The sequence below is a fragment of the Cydia amplana genome, chromosome 1 (assembly GCF_948474715.1).
Source record: "Cydia amplana chromosome 1, ilCydAmpl1.1, whole genome shotgun sequence".
Lineage (NCBI taxonomy): Eukaryota > Metazoa > Arthropoda > Insecta > Lepidoptera > Tortricidae > Cydia > Cydia amplana.
Genome location: NC_086069.1, coordinates 20,329,027 through 20,352,116, shown reverse-complemented (window position 1 = coordinate 20,352,116; position 23,090 = coordinate 20,329,027). Strand labels below are relative to the sequence as shown.

The 23,090-nt window shown below is 37.0% G+C and overlaps 1 protein-coding gene across 3 annotated transcripts in view; it reads left to right on the top strand.

The window, feature by feature from the left end:
- Nucleotides 1–417: 417 nt before the first annotated feature.
- LOC134649701 (phosphoinositide 3-kinase adapter protein 1) overlaps nucleotides 418–23,090 on the top strand; it is a 40,039-nt gene continuing 17,366 nt past the window's right edge. Inside the window, exons 1-3 of one of the 3 annotated variants that reach the window (XM_063504537.1) lie at nucleotides 418–813; nucleotides 20,564–20,861; nucleotides 20,947–21,191. In XM_063504537.1, the coding sequence (XP_063360607.1) occupies nucleotides 810–813; nucleotides 20,564–20,861; nucleotides 20,947–21,191 (547 nt within the window). In that variant the 5' untranslated portion in view covers nucleotides 418–809. Of the gene's footprint in view, nucleotides 814–15,806; nucleotides 15,922–20,563; nucleotides 20,862–20,946; nucleotides 21,192–21,938; nucleotides 22,217–23,090 lie in introns of those variants that run through there. The other 2 variants (XM_063504531.1, XM_063504545.1) reach the window with 2 other exon arrangements.

Sequence of the window (23,090 nt, the reverse complement as noted above, 5' to 3'; positions counted from 1 at the left end):
TACTTACATGATGAAAACTTTAGTTAGGAGTTGGTCTAAAGGCGCCCTAGGAAAAATTGCGTCTTCTATCTATATCTATTAGATATTCCTTTGTATTTAATAACAGAGAAAGCGTAAATAAATTTTCACCTAATACCTATTATCATAGACTTACCTAACTACTTACAGTTTTAGCTATAATAGACCTGGCAGACATTGGTCGCTTTCGTAAAAACTAGTGCCCACGCCAATTCCTGGGATTAGTTGCGAAGCGGACCCCAGGTTCCCATGACATGAGCCGTGGCAAAATTCCGGGACAACGCGAAGATGATGAGACCTGGTAAACACATAAATAAGTCGATAGGTAGCTTTACCCTATTGCCAGTAAGTAGTAGTTCTTATTCGAGGAGGCAGAAGGCAGGTTTAAGTACCTAACTATGTTGTTGCTAACTGCTTATTAAGGACGACGTTTGCAATGTAAGCAGGCACGTCCGAAGACGCGCAGGTGATTTACCCACACACGAACCCAAGGCTGGCATTGCATATTCAATGCATGCTCTAGACATTGGCGTCCCATCGCTTTTGCATCAAAAATAGCTTCCCAAGACAAGCCGTACGCAAGTTTACGCAGATCTCCGGCCGCTGCGGCCGTGCCGCGGTAAAATTAATAATCTTGTGTTGTGAATATCGATATTTTGTGCCGTGCCTGTGAATCTAGTTAGAAAGAAATAAAGGGATATTTATTTATAATATCGGGGACGCTCGCGCTGTCAACGAACCAGCCCGATCTTCCATCTTTGGCGGCGGAAGTGGCGGCGGATGTCCCGGCAATGGGTGAGTCGGGTGGCATATGAATGTTTGACAACAATGCTCAGAGTTGAGCTCCCACATTTTCTATGCGCCCCGTGTATGTGCCGAAAGTTTGTCAACCTTTATTTTTCATTTATAACTAAAACTTAGTCAGCGGGACCTGATGAGCTACCTGCCCAGTTCCTAATTAACTGTGCTAAGAGCTTGGTGTGTCCCATTGTTTTACTCTTTCAGCGTTCATTCGCCGAGTGCTCAATACCCTCAATATGGAAGTCGGCTTTTATCACCCCCGTGCATAAAAAGGGTCCGAAAACGGAAATAACTAATTATAGACCGATATCGAAATTGTGTATAATTTCTAAAGTACTTGAAAAAATTGTATTTAAACAAGTATACGATACTTTTAAACATTCTTTTAATGATTATCAGCACGGTTTTTTGCAACGAAGGTCAACTGTATCCAATCTTGTTTTACTGAATGATTATGTCACTGAAGCATTGGATGGTGGCCTTCAGGTAGACGTCATATATACTGACTACAGCAAGTGTTTCGATAGGATTGATCATAGGTTACTGATATCCAAGTTATATGACATGGGAATACATGGGGATTTACTGAGGTGGTTCTCCTCGTATATCAATAATAGGTCTCAGGCTGTCGTAGTCAATAACTATATATCTGGATGGGTGTCAGTCCCAAGCGGCGTCCCTCAAGGGTCCCTGCTCGGTCCGTTATTATTCAACATTTTTGTTAACGATATAGGCAAGTGTTTTTTGCACTCTAAACTTCTTTGTTTTGCGGATGACATGAAAATCATTAAAAATATAAAATCCAATTATGACTCAATGTTATTGCAATCCGATCTAGAACGTCTTGATGAGTACTGTGGAATAAATAAGTTAGAGCTTAATCCCTCCAAGTGCTTTTCGTTAACATTTTCCCGTCAACGCAATGTAACTCCCACATCATATATAATAAAGGGCTACCCGCTCGAGAAAATAACGTATATGAAGGACTTGGGTGTTATTCACGATTCTAAACTTATATTTGACAAGCATATAGATAATATTATTAGTGGAGCACTAAAAGCGCTAGGTTTTATAATGCGAAATTCTGTATACTTCACCCAAGCTAAAACCCTTAAAGTGCTATATTGCGCATATGTCAGGAGTAAACTGGAGTACGCGTCACAGGTCTGGAACCCTTGCTATAATACTTACATTGACCGAATTGAACGCGTTCAGAAAAAGTTTATAAAATATTTATGCTATAAACTGAAATATCCCTATAGTTCATCCAATTATTTAAGTATTTGTAAGAAACACCATCTAGTCCCTTTGCGAAAAAGACGTGATATATCTGACATTACTTTTCTCCTGAACATCACCAGTGGCGTAACTGACTGTTCCGAGCTACTTGGTAAACTTTCTTTCAATACTCCCTATCGTTCTAAAAGGTACTATCCCCCATTATCTGTTAAGACTGCATCCTCCAAGTATAGACAGAATAGCTTCCTAGTTCGTGCGAGTCGAAGGCTCAATGAGCTGTCGAAGGAACTTGATATCGATATATTCAATTGTAAAGTTCCCAATGTAAGGCATAGTTTGGTTGAGCGGTGTTTTATGTGAGCGACCTTCCTACCAATGTATTTAATTCATGTATACTTTTTGTTTTTTTTTCTAATTAGGCGAGCAAAATGCATTAAAATTAATTTATTCAACTAAGTGTATTGGCGCCTTGATAGCGACATTACATAATTATGTATTATTTAACTGTATACCGTTATGATAATTTTACTTTATTTTGTTTTCATCGCTCGAATTTTGAGACCTCTGACATTCCAGGCGCTAATGTACTAAGTAGGTATTAAACTTATTAAACTTAGGATCTATTGTAAGGCTTCTATTGCCATTTTCAATTATGTTTTTTTTCTCTTTTTTTCCTTCTCTTTTTGTACGCATGTGTGTGTGCGTAGGTGCTAGCATTAGTTTTAAATTTAATACTTTGTAACTACCTGTGAGTTCCTGTAATTGGCTTCCTGTTTTTAATATTACTATCTATTTAAAGTTTGTAGCTGTTGGTTCTCCTTAACATAAATAAATAAATAAATAATAAATAAAACTGATTTGGTCTTTTATTACCCAACTGCTGGACAGTTATTATGGAGGTTACTACCTATTACCTACTATACCTACCCGTATCAAGCCTGTAATAAAAATCCCATTCAAAGTCGGAACAGGGGCGTCGCATAGAATTTAATGAATAGAGCTTTCGACCTACAGAGGCTACGTATAATTAATATACTATTACATAGCTTAATTAAGGTCTCTATTAAACGGATATTCCGAGGTTCATACAACCAAACTCCTAAAGCATCTTATAGGATAAATACTGTTTGTATAGGTCGTAGAGACCGGAGTGTGGAGAGGAGGACAACCGAAACGGTCAAATAGAAGTAGGTCAGTAAGTAGGTGAGAGTTTCAATTGTATATTGATTAGATACCGCTAAAACAAGGGCATGGAAAACGGGTCACTTTGTATGGAAATTGATAATACATTATTTATCATTGACTTAACTACCTATTGCCGGGGCTTTTATAACAGTAAATATGTAATTAGGTACCTAAGTAGTAATTACATGTAGGCATTATCAGTTTTGGACAAGCAAGTGGCTGAAAAACAACTGACTTGAATGTCTGCCTGCGCATGACCTAGTTAATGAGTAATAATAATGGACCATAAAATTCCTCTTGCTTTGGCTTAGCAGTCAGTCAGATCAGATTCCAATTTTTATACTTCATACCTAATTTTTACAAAATAAGCAAATTTAAAAACGTGGAAATGTACCTACCTATCGTGATGTCAAAATCATTTATTTACAAACAAGATATATATACCTATACAGTGGTATTACTAAAAGAAATTAATAACTTAAATCTAAAATAGGCCCTTGAGCCTTGGTACAATACCAAGGATGCTGGCGACATTTCCTCGCTGTATCGTAATTCTGATACGTTGTGCGAGGTAGCCGCCAGCTCTTCGGTCAGTTACGTCAACCAGACGCCTCGCGATTTCTGCGAACAACTTATGCGCGCTGGGACCCCATGGACCTAGAGTTTCAACTCCAAATGGTACAAAATGGTACTCTCTTCTCCACCGAGGCTCTTAATATTTGTTACGTTTAAAAATTTCGGCGCTTTCCGCCGCTACGCCCGATTAATTTTATATTAGTCCGTTGGAGGTGGGACGGTGCCAGCAGTGTGTCTACGCAGGTAGCATCCCACACTAACATCCGTACCAAGCTCCAAGGAACTTAGGACACCCCATCGGGCCTCTTGCCATCATCTCTGATAATGCCAGTCAGCTATCGTGATTAGTAAAAAGAAGTTCGTGGTTATTGGATAGCAGCCAAAAATCAGTTTCACATATACATATAATCATATATGTATACGAGTATAACCACTATACGACTACCCAGGTGTTTCACGGAATACTATTTCTAATCCCGTTGTGGAGCAATCTGACTACTGACAGCTTTGTGCAGGAGTTTATTACCAGTGACTATGACCTCGTGTTTCGTAATACGTTTTCTATAACCGGGATCACCTTTATACTGGTTAAATGGAGGCAAGTAATCGGCAAGCTTTGACAATAAACGTATACTTAGGGCTGACTCCAACATGTCTTACTTGTCCATAGTTTTCCCAGTCTCGAGACTCAGATCAGAATTGAAGTTGAATTTGCATCCAGAGTCCTTGTTAGTTAAGTATAGTAAGCAAGTATAGTTAAATTTGCACGCCGTAAGTCGGCAAAATTGTTACTGGACTAATATTTCGATGTAACATCTGTGTTACCCATGATTCTAGCAAATAAATTACAATTACAATGATAATATACTTGACTGGAGTAAGCGTCCATTTTCGCAATTAAATTAAAGAAGGACGGTGTGTAAGTATTGTAAATCAATTAATAATACACATGGAAAAAAATTGCAGAAAAAGTTAATTCATTACCGTTACACGTGTAAAAGGGCAATAATTAATGTAAACCCGTTAATCAACAAAATCCTTTCAACAGCAAAGAGAACAAAACAAAATTACCCACCAATTAAACGTCAATTAATAATTCAGGCAGCTTAATCAGCTGTGTACACTCGACGAAGTTCCATTTGAAAATTAACTGTTCCGATCGCCATTCTCGTTGAGTAGGCAATGCAAACAAAGACAGGCTAATTAAAGTTTAAATTGATGCCAGTCCGGTCGCAGTACACATATCACTATCATCATCAACATCATCATACTAAAGTATAAAATAAAGTCGCTTCCCGCTGTCTGTCTGTATGCTTAGATCTTTAAAACTACGCAACGGATTTTGATGCGGTTTTTTTTAATAGATGATTTTAATGATTTTTTGAATAGAGAGTGATTCAAGAGGAAGGTTTATGTATAACTAGCTGTAACCCGCGACTTCGTACGCGTGGATTTGTATATTGGTGGTTATACATTCTACATTAGTTTAGCTTTAGAACATTATGCAGCAAAAGATAGCAGTAGGGACGGTTAATCATTTGTTAATTATTATACAACGCATGAGATTTGTCTTTCACAACCTGGCTACGAAGTTTCAAGCCCCTAACTGAATAAAATTGTTCTCGATATAATCTCTCTCAACCCGCAGAAGATTTTCAAGTCCACTATTTAATAAAACCTACTACCTAACTACCTATTTACGAAGTTTGAAGTTCCTAGCTTTAAATAAAATTTGAACCCTCTACCAACTCTCAACCCCTGTTTAAACTTTTAGGGGATGAATTTTGAAAAACGCTGAAATTACTTTTCTTGTACTGTAATAATATGCCTTTATACAACGATTCAAGTCCCGCACTCAAATAAATATTTGGGTTCCATACAAATTTTTGACCCCCTTCACCACCTTGGGCGATGAATTATCAAAGACTCTGATTAGTTTTCTTTACCTTTACCTTTTTACAAAGCTTCAAGTTCCTAGCTTTAAATAAAATTATAACCTATACAATCTTTCTACCCCTTTTTAACCCTGTTATGGGATGAATTTTTAAAAACGCTGAAATTAGTTTTCTTGTGTTCTAATAATATGGCTTTATACAAAGATTTAAGTCCCGCACTCTCAAAAATATTTGATCTCCATACAAACTTTCAACCCCTTTTTCACCTCCTCGGGGGATGATTTTTAAAATCGCTGAATAGGGTTTTTTGTTTTTTAATAAAATACCTTTTTACGAAGTTTCAAGTTCCTAGCTTTAAATAAAATTTGAACCCTATACAGACTTTCAACCCCTTTTGGATCCTTACAGGGGATGAATTTTTAAAAACTTCTCTTTTAATGAAATAACTTTTTACGAAGTTACAAATTCGTAGCTTAAAAAAAATTTAAACCCTATACAATCTTTCAACCCCTTTTTAACCCTTATAAGGGATGAATTTTTGTAAACGCTGAAATAACTTTTCTTGAGATCTAATAATATGGCTTTATACAAAGATTCAAGTCCCGCACTCTAAAAAATATTTGATCTCCGTACAAACTTTCAACCCCTTTTTTACCACCTCGGGGGATGAATTTTTAAAAACACTGAAATTATTTTTGTTGTTTTTTAATTTCATACCTTTTTACGAAGTTTCAAGGTCCTAGCTTAAAATAAAATTTGCACCCCAAGACAAAGTGTCATCCCCTTTTTTACCCCCTTAGGGGTTGAATTTCCTAAAACGTCGCAATTCCTTTTTTTTGCAATCGGTTATTATGCCTTTCTAAAAAGTTTCAAAGCATTTGTAATGGATTCAAACTTTCAACCCCTTTTTAACCCTGTTAGGGGATGAATTTTCAAAAACGCTGAAATTACTTTTCCTGTCTTATAATAATATACCCATATACAAAGTTTCAAGTCCCACACTCACAAAAATATTTGATCTCCATACAAACTTTCAACCCCTTTTTCACCACCTTGCGGGATGAATTTTCGAAAACGCTGAAATTAGTTTTCTTGTTTTTTAATATAATACATTTTCACAAAGTTTAAAATTCCTAGCTTAAACTAAAACTTGAACCCCATACAATCTTTCAACCCCCTTTTAACCCTTTTAAGGGATGAATTTTTGGAAACGCTGAAATTACTTTTCTTGGGATCTAATAATATGGCTTTATACAAAGATTGAAGTCCCGCACTCTAAAAAATATTTGATCTCCGTACAAACTTTCAACCCCTTTTTCACCACCTCGGGGGATGAATTTTTAAAAACACTGAAATAAGTTTTGTTGTTTTTTAATTTCATACCTTTTTGCGAAGTTTCAAGGTCCTAGCTTAAAATAAAATTTGCACCCCAAGACAAAGTCTCATCCCCTTTTTTACCCCCTTAGGAGTTGAATTTCCTAAAACGTCGCAATTCCTTTTTTTTGCAATCGGCTATTATGCCTTTCTAAAAAGTTTCAAAGCGTTTGTAATGGATTCAAACTTTCAACCCTTTTTAACCCTGTTAGAGGATGAATTTTTAAAAACGCTGAAATTACTTTTCTTGTCTTATAATAATATACCCATATACAAAGTTTCAAGTCCCACACTCACAAAAATATTTAATCTCCATACAAACTTTCAACCCTTTTTTCACCACCTTGGGGGATGAATTTTCGAAAACGCTGAATTTGGTTTCCTTATTTTTTAATTTAATACATTTTTACAAAGTTTCAAATTCCTAGCTTAAAATAAATCTTGAACCCCATACAACCTTTCATCCCCTTTTTAACCCTTTTAAGGGATGAATTTTAAAAAACGCTGAAATTACTTTTCTTGAGATCTATTAATATGGCTTTATACAAAGATTGAAGTCCCGCACTCTCAATAATATTTGATCTCCGTACAAACTTTCAACCCCTTTTTCACCACCTCGGGGGATGAATTTTTAAAAACGCTGAAATTAGTTTTCTCGTTTTTTAATTTAATACCTTTTTGCAAAGTTTCAAGGTCCTAGCTTAAAATAAAATTTGCACCCCAAGACAAAGTTTCATTCCCTTTTTTACCCCCTTAGGGGTTGAATTTCCTAAAACGTCGCAATTACTGTTTTTTGTAATCGGCTATTATGCCTTTCTAAGAAGTTTCAAAGCATTTGTAATGGATTCAAACTTTCAACCCCTTTTTAACCCTGTTAGGGGATGAATTTTCAAAAACGCTGAAATTACTTTTACTGTCTTATAATAACATACCCATATACAAATTTTCACGTCCTACACTCACAAAAATATTTGATCTCCATACAAACTTTCAACCCCTTTTTCACCACCTTGGGGGATGAATTTTCGAAAACGTTGAAATTAGTTTTCTTGTTTTTTAATATAATACATTTTCACAAAGTTTCAAATTCCTAGCTTAAACTAAAACTTGAACCCCATACAACCTTTCATCCCCTTTTTAACCCCCTTAGGGGTTGAATTTTTCAAAATCGCTTCTTATCTCTTGTACACTTTACAAATGCAACCTAGTGTGCAAATTTCAACTTTCTAGCTTTTGTAGTTTCGGCTCTGCGTTGATGAATCAGTCAGTCAGTCAGTCAGTCAGTCAGTCAGTCAGGACACTTGCATTTATATATATAGATTAACCCGTGCGAAGCCGGGGCGGGTCGCTAGTTATATAATAAATAAATTTGTAAATAAATAAATGTAGGTAGGTATATTAGTCTAGTCAACAAGTACGAAGCGTTTATAAGCACATAAAAAATTGCTAAGTTGGTGTTAGTTGTATACTACGCGACACCGTAGCGTCGCTATTAACTCCTTGCCCCTTGCGATCTCATTGTTATATTTGTTACCGCATTCATTACGGTAATAACTAGGTATGCTGCCAGTAATAGGGTAAATGTTTATGATTATTGGAACTAGATAATATTAAGAGTAGACGTTTGCGTACTGTTTGTGTTAGTTGTACTACGCCACGCCGTAGAGCTGCTACCTCCTTGCCACCTTGCGACCCCATTGTCATCGCATTCATTACGGTAACTAGGTAAGCTTGCCAGGAATGGGGTAAGTGCAGTGTACGAATGATGTGCAGCGTAATTGTTTGCATCTTGAATGCAGATTCTATTTGAGTACACTGTGGGATTATTTTCTATGCGACGGTGCAAATTGGTAGGGCATTGTGAGGGTTCTATTCTCATCCATAGTAGAATCTGTATGGGCTGTGTCTACTTGGGATATTTACTAGGTTTGTTAAGGTTTACGTCGTATTATTAATCTACTTGCTTAAGTCTACATTTCTCACATAATTCCAATGTTGACGTCCAATTTAATGTAGGTACTTACTTAAATACTCAGTTCTCTTCAGTAGCAATTATCTTCCCATAAATATTTTCCATAAGTTATTGTTGGTACCTATTACCTATTGGTACGTACGTACCTACACATATTGTTCTAAATAATGTCCAGCGTTGATACGCGACTGTCATACTCAAGTAGAGCAACGGTAATTGCACTAATGACACTATAAACTTTATTCATACAATAAAGTTAGTACGAGTTAAGTGTTCGTCAGATCATGTTATTACTTACTAGTTTAGGTAGGTACTTAGTAATTTTATCAATTCATTTTGGACCTTCTATAGACGGATTAGTAGGTAACTGCGATACCAGACAACAAATGTTGTAAGGGGAAACCAATGTACCTATAGTCTTTCTTTCCAACCTCCATCATAAGATCCATAAATGTTTCTCTGCAGAGAGCTTACATTATCTTGCTCGCACGAAAACCTAAAATTAACTCGGATTAAGGAAACACCAATATCTGGACAAGGTTAACACAGCCACGATGTTTGTGCGAGAAATCATCTGCGGTCATGTGGTGTTCGCCCACTTGAGTCGATGACCTGCAAGCTGCAAGTTACAATCAGATCAGTTGGATAATCATAAATAACATTGTCTTACTATAAACAACTTTTACTTTTGGAAATTGTAAAAGCTGTTAAGCATGGCCTGAAAACAATAATATTTAGGTACATAAATTTATTCATCCATTACATACTTATGTATTATACCTCACACTCACAAGTTTAATACGTCACAAACGTTGCTATTTTTTATTGTGTGTAAATGGTTATTTAATATTTTTTTTGCCAGAATAGAACTGCGAACTGCGTCATTCAGTAAATAGTAACATCTAAAATTCTAAACGAAGGCATTTTAGTTACCTAGGTTTATATGTACATTCGCGATAATTGTGGACTTATTTATATTGCGATTTGTGCTAGTTGGGTGGTTTCACGGTACCTACGAACATTAGTCGTATCCAAAACAAATGAACACCTCACTCACAAAAACTCGTATCTCGCAACTCTCAAGACCTCGGATCAAAATAGCTCATAAGCAATAAAAAGCAACTTTGTATTCTTGTGGCGCACCGCGTCTCCACGATAATCCGTGGCTGTTTGGGAACAGTTTGCTGGGCGGAAGTAGCCAATTGTAGCTGTCGAGTGGACCCGACGGCCGGCAACAGGCATTGTCTAAATGTCTATTGACCCGTATTATGCATGCTCGTGATCGGTTCCCCGGGATCTATTCTGCTAATACCTACGTTAATATTAATGATACACTAATACGTTAATGCCAGAAGTAGTCATTGATAATTCCGTTAAACGTTTGATTTGGGAAATAATAAGGTGCATTACTTGGTACCTAATACTTATTAAGGGAGCATTTTGTTAAGTTTTTAATACATACGGAAATCGAAGCTTAATTTACTTGCTATTCAAACGGGTCCGTTATAATCGTTCCCGAGTACTTATAAGAGTTATAAGCTGTCGTTGCAGTTTTGAATCTTTTAGCTTTAATAGTAAAGTCGTAATTTAAAGGTATATGGTATATTATACAGGGTGCTTCCTGTAACAGGAGCAATAAATTAAACTAAAGGTTATACTCCTCAAACTGATAAACATTTGTTCAGCAACTTTTAATTATGAAGCTTTTAGACTTCCTCTTTTTCATACAAAATAAATATTGCCTTCAATGTACGCTGACATCGGTGTGTTTGACGTTGCTTGTCACGCTTTAAACATAACAAAATTTGCAATACATTGCGTCTTAGAATAAACTTTAAAGTGTAATAAAAATCAAAACATGAGTTATTTTCAAAAGTTGCTGAACAAATATTTATCAGTTTGAGGAGTACAGCCTACAGTTTAATTTATTGCTCCTGTTACAGGAAGAACCCTGTATGTTACTATTATATGTTATTTCAGTTATTTGATTACTATGAGAGCTTATTAATTTTATCACCGCTTGCTGCATGGTGAGACATTCTTACATTTTCGACAGTGATAATATGTCTAGGGATTGCAATCCGGTCCGGCGTTTCCGGTAATCCGGCCGGATCCGGTACATTTTTCAAGCTACCGGATCCGGCAAATTTTACCGGATCTGGTCTCGGATCCGGTAAAAGGAATAAAAGGGCTGAAATATAAAATAACAGCTTAAAACACTGCTAAAATTTAAAAGTTCTCGCCAATATTCGAACGTAATTCTACTTTGATGCTCCCCTCCCCGCGTTCCCGCTCGCAAACAGCAACACAACAACTTGTTTGTTAGTTGACGCCAGTCTTCTACCGACGAAATATGTGTCGTCGTAGTGGTAGTGTTGGTTGAGATTCCCGTGCACCGTAAGTAAGTACTGAATTGTTTTATATTTAATGAATTGTGTTGTTACATGATAATAATATATAACGTACATGTTGTTTCGTTTAATTTAGTACAAACCATAATAACTGTTAACTGCATTTAAAATAGAATGAAGAAATATTTATAAGACTTCATTCAGCAGTCAAAATAAATGTTTTGTCGAATATAAAGTAAATAAAATATGTTATTTTGTTATTATTATGCTACTAAATAAAGCGAAGAATTGAAAGCACCTTTTTGTGGGAGTTGTGGGGCTATAGATATTTTATCTATCTATCTATCTATCTATCTATCTATCTATCTATCTATCTATCTATCTATCTATCTATCTATCTATCTATCTATCTATCTATCTATCTATCTATCTATCTATCTTAGTGGTTACGTAATAAAAACGTTGATTTTTGAAACCTCAAACTGTCGTTTTATTAACCCATTAGAAAAATATCCTTAACTGCGCATAAAACGCTAAAAAACATAATAAAATACGTGACTGGACGAATTTTTCATCCGCATACCAATCCGGCCGGATCCGGCCGATCCCCGGATTGAGGCCAAAATCCGGCCGGATCCGGCCAGATTCAAAACCAGACCGGATTGCAATCCCTAAATATGTCGTATATCATTAAAGTGATAAAAATAAAGTTGAATTTGGAATAATCTTAAACAAACCAGATGGGTCAATACCTATCTTGAGGAAAAACCTATGCTATCCCATGGCTATACTTAATATGAGTTTTATGAGATGATTTTTTCGCCTCGGGCCTTAATCTGTTAAACAAAAGCGTTTGTTTCTAAATACCTACTTACGGTACTACTTATGTAAGACCGTAGGTACATAGGTTTCTCCTCAAAAAAATACAAAAGAAAATTCCGGTTTTCAATATAACAGATACTTAAGAGGTTGTCTATTCTCGTCCTAATATGCCAATACAGCAAGGTCTTTCCACTACCCACTCGTATCTACTGACATTCAAGTGTGACATTTCCAGTCCCTATTTTTCCCGTTGCGTCGTCGTGTTCTTGTAGAAAATAGATTTTATTATCTGAGATATAAAATCTGTATGACAATTTTATATGAAGAAAGGTCAGTATTACAAAACAGGACTCGTATTAGACTGGAGAAATTTACAGGTTAACATAGGTTTGTATTGTCTATAGACTATTAGTTTTGCCATGAGTGAAATTGTTATGCAAATCGCTTTTAAATTAAGAGGTACATAATGTTCATCCTATGATTTTCCAAATTTTATCTACCTACATTAATATCATAATTTCCCTATAATATATGTATTCAGGAACGAAAAGCTAACGGAGATGACGTTTTATTCGAAATGAAGTATCAGTTGCAAACAACTTTGTCAAATTTGATCCTTTTATGAAACTCATTCCATTCATTTCATAAACCCACACTCATATTTTAATGCCTTTCATTATGTAGAACACAAAGAGAATTAAACCACTACGTTTTAAGAGTCGACACAATATTGGAATTGAGCTTATGAACTCACAGAAATAGGTCCCGAGAAACTCTACACTTGAAAGTATTTTATTTCAAACTGGGGCCCGGTGTCAAGCTGCGCTCTATCACAGGCCGCGCAGCCCTAAAATATTAATTGCAAAAAGTCAGAAGGAATATCACGCCGTAGCTCTTTATTAACATTCAGTAGGCCTTTGCATATCTCTCGAGGAATGCAGTCGTGACTCTGGCATTGTCTTAAATCTAACGAAGAATCTTATTGAGCATGCGGCGGTTCCTGAAAGTTTAATACCTAATTATCATAAAGGCTATTAAGGATACCTGTCTACTCTACATAATATTGATGTACATATTTAAACTTTATTGCACAATTTAACAAAAAAAAAAATAGCGGACTTTAGCGCATTAAGGCATATAACAAATACTGCAAGGTACCCTCAGTATTTAAAACAGCGGCTTACTGATGTATATCATAGATGCTTAATAAATCTTACACATATCGCATTTGCCGTGTCGACATCAATTCAAAACATTCAAATTTGAATAGGCAGGGAAGGGTGCGTTTAGTACTTATAGTCGATGTACCAAATGCACCACTGCAATATCGCTCCTTTATTTACGAATGTCACTGGTGTGGTTAAAATAATTAGAAATGACTGTACACGGTTGCGGATGACTAATGGAAGAGTTTTAATTACAGAGCAACCAGTGTGCGCGAAAATAAATTCGAGTGCATTCCACAAAGCCACAAAGCTCACGACAGCGCCGTAAAAACATAAATCCAATTAATTTTTTGCATTAATTGTAAAAACACGTTCGTAATATAAAAAAACGACACACGCAAGACATAGGTATGTAGGTAAATAAAATTCTCAACATTAGGTACCTACAGGTGCGTATCGTCAGAGCTGCTCCGTGCCATCAAAGGCCTTTTCCGACAATAAGAGCTTTTTACGAACTGTCAGTCGAGTGGAAATTCTGCACTAAAATTCTTCGCCTGAGAACTCAGATTTAATTTATTTTGATGAGATCTAGAAATCACCTAGACTTATTTGATGGAGCAATTCGAGATGCAGCCAGCCAGTTAATTGACGATGGAACTACATTGTGGATCTACATTGTGTTTATGAATTTGTTGATCCTAATGACCCGCCGGTGGCGGCGGTAGGTAAGTAGGTACGCGTCTACAGGCCGCGTTGTTTTACTGCAGATGGAAGTAAACACAGCCGACCCAACATCTGGCATTTTTTTTTTGCTTCCACTGTCGAAGTTACTCAAAGAAGTTAAGAATCAAACCGTAGCGGAAAGGTCGGTTTACATTTTTATTTCAGTGGATTCAGCATCAAAAATTTAAACTTCCAATGTTTTTTTTTTAACTTTCGTACTTAAAAAAGGCAAACTACTAATTTATTATTTTATTTATAACCTGCTCTATAACATAGCAACTGACTTCACTTTTGTTGTTGGGGCCACTCGTCTGCGTTTCACCTTTCGGGCACGGGACCCTAAAATTAACAACTATTATATTATTATTTTTTGAATTATATTTTCAACATTGTAACGATATGTGGTCACAATTACATACGTTTTTTTTAACTTTCTTGGTAAATTCTAAAAATAACTTATTTTTCGGTTTTATTTGCCGCTTTGAGCTTGGCACATTAGCCATGCACGATTGCTCGTGAGTATCAGCTTTAGCTTTGCTGATGAGGTTTTTAACCTCCGAACTTGAGACCCTGAAGGTCCTTTCAAGTTTATTATCCATAAAGGCAGGAGAGTCGAAAGGCGTGGAAAACTAGGTACGTATACTTAAGTACATATGAAACAGTTTCGTGAATACAGAATTTGGAAAAAACTGTGAGCAAAATGCGATTTTGCCCACTTTTTTTAAGTAACAAAGTACGCTTGTTCGAGCTGCTGAGGTGAAAAGAAGTATGTAGTAATAACCTATAGAAGTTGAACTTCAAATAACAAATAATTACATATTTCCGTTTTCCGGTTAAAAGTTTATTAGTTCCATGCCATAAAATATCTATATTTAGGAAAACGGGCCTATGAGCTCCAAGTATGAATGGGCTCCAACATCAACACTGTATATGGTATATTTACAAACATCGACGCCTGGCGTGTGCTACCGAAATGCACACGCTCCAACACATTAATACTTAAATTAAATCTGGTCTGGCTCCCCCGTTCGCTCGACGTAGCGTAGGTACTACGTGCGCGGTTTTCAGGGATCCATACCTATTAGCTTTGTCCGAAAGAAAACTCACTGACCCGATTTCAATTTAGCGGTTTCTATAGATTAGCCCAATATATCTTTTTGAGGTTTGGTACTTATATAGGTATGTACTTATGCTTAAGACTGAGATTATGCTGTAATTGCTGTATTCTTAAAGCTTTGCGCTTGTTGCATGTTTGTTTTTCAAAGCTGTATAAATGTTTTCGATTCATTTCATTTGGCTGGATGCCCAGGGGCGTGTCCAAGTATTATATTAGCAACGTTCTGGTTATTAGGCAGTGTATGATTAAAATGTCAGTAACACAATAAATAGTTTCGTACAGTCATATTTAAAATCGGAAGCATCTAGTATTGCATTATGGACATTATGGTATGTCCTTCCGTTCCCACGAACGAGCGAGCGGATAAACGAACATATGTAATTGGTAAGAAGAGGAGCCACCTGCCTCACTCGAACATACTGTAGTATGAAATAAGGAACCCTCCAAATCACAGCCAGTACAAACTTCCTAAAGCTCGGCTCCGGGTTACGACGGGCGCTTCCGCTCGTGCTAAGAAAGCTCGCTTCCTCATGAAAGCGGCGCACGTGTGCCGTCACCTGCGGCTGCGCCGGCGCACAGAGCCCGCCAAGCGCTCGCCGGGATGTGTCGTGCTTAGTGATGCGAGCGTAGATACAACCAGTGAAAATGGGACCCCAATTTGACTACTGTTTACGCGCTACCAGTGAGTGTTAAATTTGATTTACCTATACCTACATTTTTATTAGTTATCCGTCTTTAGGTGGCTCCCATGAGCCGTGGCAAAATGCCGGGAAAACGCGAGGAAGATGATCCGTCTTTAGGTGGTACTGAAGATGTCTCTGAGATGTTCCGTAAGTTTAAGTTTACCACAATTTACGAAAAAGCTTGAAACAGGATAGGGTTGCACATAATCTTTATACTTAAGCGGTTAGTAATCGGAAAAATGATGAAACTTTCCTAATTTCCCGCGCCTTTGTGTAAGAATCTGCTAAGTTATTTGAACGTTGTTCGTGAGTTTAAAGGTCATAATTGTTTTCATAGAGTGTGGGATAGAGTAATAAGCCCCGGACACTTTAGCTGAGATTAAAAATTATATTCTTTATTTATCTTATTTGTTTGTAAATACCTATATTTTATATCTATAGTAACGTAAGTGAATATAAGTATATACCTACATACATCGGATTTAAGTTAGGTTAAACATCTGTCAGTAATTAAGATAACACACGTAAATGCGGTAAGTACTTGTGTTTACACTGTTGTAGAATGCCGCCTTCGTTCAAAACACATTCAGCCAAAATACCGGGAACGCCAAAATTAGTCATTAGGATGAAACATCTTAAACAAATTAAGTATGTTCACAACACAACATAACGTACTTATTTAGAGATTCCTTTCATGCCTTCTGGGAATAATGATTAATTCATCAGTGCCTCGAGCGCTGTATAATTATGTTTTATTGCTTCTTACAGCATGCTAGCTAAATTAGTTAATCAACGAAATAAAGAATCCGTCGATCTTTAACTGTTTAAATCCGATTTTAAAAATATTATACGTACCTATATTAATATCCATATTTAAGTACCTACCATAATATTAAATATGCAAACATGTTACCTGCCAGCGAGATTTGTTATTCAAATCAAAACAATGTTTCCCGTTCAAATTGTTATTTAAACAAACAAATGCTTGTTTAATTTCAGCAAACTTAATTGAAGTAAAATAAGGTACCTTCAAGTTTTCCCGTCGTGTATATATTTAGTACTCTATCAATGTGATATATCTAAATGATAAATACTTAGGTATATAACTTTTAAAACTGTACCTATCTATATTTGGAAGATTACATATTTAATTATTTATCTACTTCAAGAGTTTCACCGCTTAATAGAACTTTATCACTTTTATAAGGTACGTAGCCCTAATGATATTTTTATTAGTACCTAATGGTTATGGTATATGGTTATTAGAAAAGTAGAAATAAGACGTAAGTTTTTAATATACTTATTCCTTTTTATTAATGTCTTTAATCAAAGCTTAAACATTTTACCAACAACAGTAAACAGTACCTATATTGTAGCTCTATCGTACATAATAATCGAGAGACGTACAGCATTAAATCACCAGAAATGATCATTAAAAATTAGTGTCACAACACAATAACCTTTAATATCATTACATGTTAATAGCCGTCATTTATTTTCAATCTGTGTCCCAAACTCCGTGGAACTGGCATTGTTTGTGACTTGTTGCCCGCCACATGTTCTCAGGGCTTTCATTCCCACGTAGCACCGAGCGCATCGTCGGAGGCCTACCAGTATATGTGTGACCCAAAAAACAGTAACCGCTATGAGTAATCGGGGATCCAATCATTTCTGGTACGCCCGAGGAGATGCGCTTGGGCAGGGCTGAGAACAGTCCAGGGACTCTTTTGTCCCGCCCTCGCCCGAACGAACCCAATACACATGCGGGCTAAGAAAAAACCCCATTAAAGCAAGAGATTTTATGTATAAGTTACTATTTTGAGAGTTTTATTAGCTACAGAGATAAATTAAACCGAAATGGAGATTAAGCACGTTTGATTCTTAGTCTGTAAGTAGGTACAACGATAACCATTTGTATTTGTTTAATTAGCATTAAACCAAAAGAATAATAAATAATGATAATAAGCTAGCTTAATTGAGATGAATAATATTATATGACCTACTCTGAAGCTTACTTATACTTGCCTATTGCCATTATGCTAAATAGTAAATATGTATGGTCTAATTACAATGCCCCAACAATATTGTAAACAAACAAATGTATCTATCTGTTTGATGAGAGTAGAGCATTCAACTTTGACGTGACTTTTGGCCTGGGAACAAATCATCTATAAGATATATCATTCACGATTCAGTGGAAATTGGGAAAAGTGTAAACAAACCAATTTACTACTTTTAAAGAACGTACATGGTTGGTCCAGTCATGTATTAAATACACTTTAATCTTTGTATTAACATTAATTATTTTATTATCTAAAATATTTTGTTGTCTTCATTAAAATTTTATTTTTCAGTAAAAGTCAGTCAATTACGTCAAATGCTAGTAAATTCTGAGATATTTGTTTATTTTTTCCCAGTTTCTACTGACTATTCGTGGACCATCTACATTAGAACGCTCACATCAGTATTAAGCAAGTTTCGTGAAAACTTATTTCAATAGTTACTTTTAACCTTGTTAAGTATTGAATTTCGAAATCGAATTTAACTAGCTATCGTGAATGGCTACTATGCACTGCTAGTGCTTGAAAATGGAGACCTAGGCTCTCCGAAACATGTCGCGTGAGTGACTAAAATACGTGAGTAGCATATAATAATGTGTATATAATTATTAGCTTATTAGTCAAATCGGTTCAGGCGTCTTCGAGTAATTGCGGAACATCATTAAAAAAAAACAACGGGTTGCACTCCGGGAGTGCCGACAGAAGCGAAAACTCAATGACTAGTCCAAAATGTCTGCAGCACTATGTATAATTGACCCATCCTCCTTTCTATTGAAAAACTTTAGTTCCGAAATTGCTGGCCAGTGAGCTTAAATTTGTTGCGTTAATTGTTTAAAATTCGAATAGAAATTGTAAAGTTACCTTGCAGACCTCGCATCTAAATATATTTGGTCATGATATTTTGAGTTTTATTCACCAGTACTAGAGTTCACTTTTATTAGCGATTTCATCAAGATGTAGCTTTATTGAATTATATTTTAGTGATATAAAGTTAGAATGTAACTGTGAGATCTTCGTATTTCAGCCCGTACAAGATTAGAACCTTTTTCATGTAATGTCATTGAGTTTTTCTTTATTGATTTAAATGCCATCTAAATGAGTGGCCATCTAAACCTTACGGTCACGTGATCGCCTTACGTTGTCTCGAGTTTATCATTTTTTCCCCACCTCAAAATGTGCCCAGCGCCGCTAAAGAAGTTTTCACTTCAAAAATCCGACGAATTAAGAACTTTCCTTTGAAGTCGGTTAAAAATCAAACGTCTTTATTTTACAGATTCCTTGTAATAAGGAGGTATACGAGTATATGTATGTAAATACCTATTCTTACTTCCCTACAATAAGTTATAGAGATATTAATAAACCTCAGTCGCCTTTTATGCGCAAGGAATAAGTCTTAAATTTTATCCCGTTACTATAATAAGCTCTGAAGCCCAGCCACCCTTGCAAAGGGTGGGGCTGCTTCAGTGCACAGTCGTGCTCAAAGCGTCTGTGCCGATAATACCCTTACTTAGGCAGTACTTCACTACATACTTATGTGGCTCTGTACGTAATGCCCGAGATAAGCTGGGTAAATCTAAGCAAACTAGCGAAATGGGTGTCTTGATACCTATAGAGATACATACACAGAGATGCATAGAGATGCATGAGATACATAGAGATGTAGTATATATTAAAATATGTATGTGATTTTAAATCTTCATAGGTTCATCATCATCATAATTCTTAAGAGCCTGGCTCTTGTCGGTGGAGTAACCGCCATTCCGTTCTTCTCTCTGCCACTGTTTTGAGGTCCTGATACGTCACTACGTTGATTTTATCTTGGGTCTGGTCCAAAAACGCGCACTTCAGAGTTTAAGTAGGTAGTAAATAAAATTAACATTTGAAATAGATTAATAGTAAGTTTTTTTCAGTTTGTCACTGTGTTTTAATTTTTAATCAAATCAATAAAAAAATCGACTATTCGATACACTTTTTTTCTTTAAACGCAACACCTATTTACAGCATTTCCATAACATTTGCAATATTTTCAAAAGCAGTAAGTATAGGTAAATAGGAGCGAATTTTACAAATGGAAAGGTATTAAATATATGTTGTAAAAAATTACTGCTTTTTGTACGGGATCGGATTATATATTCTGGCTAGTCACTAGCCGCTAGTGGCTTCACAATCCTCTTAACTGAGCTAACTGAAACTTAACTAACATTCAACGAGATGGAACTGATATTAAATTAGATGCATCTCTATAATACCTAAGCTACGCCACAATTAATATCTTTAGTATTAGGCATCGCCCTACGCCACATTGCCTATTGTCTACGCCAGTCTTAGGCGGGCTACGAACGGAGATTACGTTCAATTCGCATTTTCCGGCTCACAAAAGTAGGTTGCTCCACTCGCCCGCACTGGACGTAATGGAGAGCCGTTAGTTCATTGGCGTTATTGAATAATTCCCGCGAGCCACAGTCGCCGAGTGCCAGGCACGGGACATCGCCGTACACTATGATCGTTGGTAAATGTTGACAGAATTAATTGTCGATCTTTGTCTTAAGGTTGGATAATAACTACATAACATTTGTTACAGATAACCCGTCATATTTTGCGCTTCCCAACGCCGATGTTCTGGACAGCGCAGAATCAAATCAAACCGCGGAGCCATGCTCCCGCTCGGCACCGAGCCGCGTCTGGGCAGATGGCAGATCTCTGGGCTCTCCGCGACGACGGGAGCCAGAGAGCCCCCGGAGAAGGGAATTCCGAGCACTATTCCGGTCTTTGTCGGCCAAGGAGCCGGAGCAGGCAGAGGCATTTCTGCGAGGGCAGCCCAGACCGGGGGATGTCGCGCCGGGCGACATGAGGCACAGTTCCACAGCACCACGGATAAAGTAAGTTCTCGAATCATTACAAGCATTTTCATGGGTTAACTGTCTGTTAAAGCCAGCCATTACATGTATATTATATATGTCGCAGAAAAGGAAAAATCAGCACGACCGTGGTTACACCTGATGGCCCTCAGGAGCGTGAAGAGGTGTTTTACACAATCCCCCTTCAGGGTCGCAGAAGGCACTCCGTGGGGGGTTACTTGGCGGCGGGCGCGTCGGGCGCCGGAGAAGTTACCTCAGTGCCCAGCGAAGTGCCTAAAATGCCACCGCCGCGGTTCGGACCCAAAGAAGAAGAAGTCAAACGTAGAAGACCGAAGAACTTTCCCTTTAAAGGTAAGATTTTTTGCAAACATTTACCTGAAATCTCTTGATCAAAATTTTCGATATCTTATCTCCGCTTGTCTGTTAAACGTAGTTTGTGGTATAAAATGGATACCTGCATAAACAAATACATAAGACAACGTTAAATATTTGTTCCGGTATATCAAAAAATAATGTTATCTCGTGTTTAAATTTATTTATTTGGGTGGGAGGATGCTCGTACCTAGACACAAAACGAATAATAAAGGAAACTTACGCAGTAAAATCTATTATTAAGTAATAGCACTGATAAGCGTGTATATGATTAAGATGATGAGAGATGGCCATAAACATGTCAGTGGAGACGTCGGACTGATACCAAAGTACGTTGCACCCGCTGCACCCTTCTGCGGCTCCAATCGATACGCGCGCCGCCGCCCGGCGATGCACCGCGGTACACCCGAAACGGGCGGCGCTTTGAACCTTCTATCAACTTGACCTTTAACCATTTGGCTATCTCAAACAATAGAGAACTACATTATTATTATGTGTTATGCAATTATCATACAATCGATACCTTATGTACCACATACGCACCTAATAAAATAAATACGTAACTGTACATTGCATCGTTAAGATTTCTAGCCATCTGCCATAATTTAATATTTATATTCGTCCCTTGTGTCGCTACTTAAGCTTATCAGTTTCGAGAAACCGTAATGTCTGCTTAAACGTAGGAAACGCGGCTCGCATATTTATCTTCGGGGTTGTATTTGGCAATCGATAACGTTAGGGGAATATAGAGCCGAGTCCGTAGTGTTTGATTAGGTTGTCGGGCAGCCGGGGTGTGCGATTCGATTATCGTCGCGTCGCGGTTTAGTATGCGAAGTGCGTGCGCTCGCGCTGCTTGACGCCAGTCGGGGCTGCGCGCGCGGCATTATATCGCGAACCGCTCTCGGTCACTTCGCAGGACTCGCGCGCTCGATTTCACTGCAGTTCGGTGCAATGACAGTTTGTTTGGAGCAGCTTTGAGTTTGTGGTGACAATGGAAGCCGAAAGTGAGTTTTATTTGAATATGTATTTTTTCACTTTTGCCAAACAAAGCCTTATAGTTTTTTTTTTATACAAGGGTAGGTGTGGTGCAAAAGTATTAAATAAATATTAAGCATAATTGCATTATAAACAATAGATACGGTTGCGGTACAAGCAATATATTGTATGTGGTTGAAAACTTTTGATGTAGGTTTTTTATACGATTGTGGCAAACAAGCGTACAGTCCCCTTGGTGAAAATCGCGTACCATTTCCTACCTAAAGTAGAATAATATTATTTGTTACCAGTACCTAATTTATGTATTTTACGACGCATTGTATGTAAGCTTTTGTCCCGCGTTATGACTAGGGCTTGCAATTCGAATATTCGAATATTCGAATTTGTCGAATATTCGACCTGTTTTGATATTCGAATATTCGGCCGCTCAGGTTTCGAATATTCGAATATTTTTTATTACTATAAAAAAATCTATGTCATCCGCTGTAGTTACAGTTTCTGTGTGTTTTACGGGTATTTACAGTGAATGGGGAACGGTAGGTACCCAAATACGAAGGAAATAATATTTTTACTGTATTCCTCTCGATAGACTTCGTGAATATTCAGTGAAACCTAACTCAATTTAAAAGAAAACGAAATCAAAATGTTATTTTTACGGTGCGTAAGTTTTAAGTTAAAGGGTCATTCTGTTTATTCAGTACAAGCGTACGTTAAGCGAATTTTTGAAGTCTAAACCTTGCCACTTACCGCAATTCTCAAATTTAATCATACCAAACCTGCCCAACTTGGTAATCTAACCATGCACCTTTAGCTGACGAATAATCCACCCAGTACTCAACTAACTTTTTCCCTTAAATATTCCAATATGATATAATTAGCCGA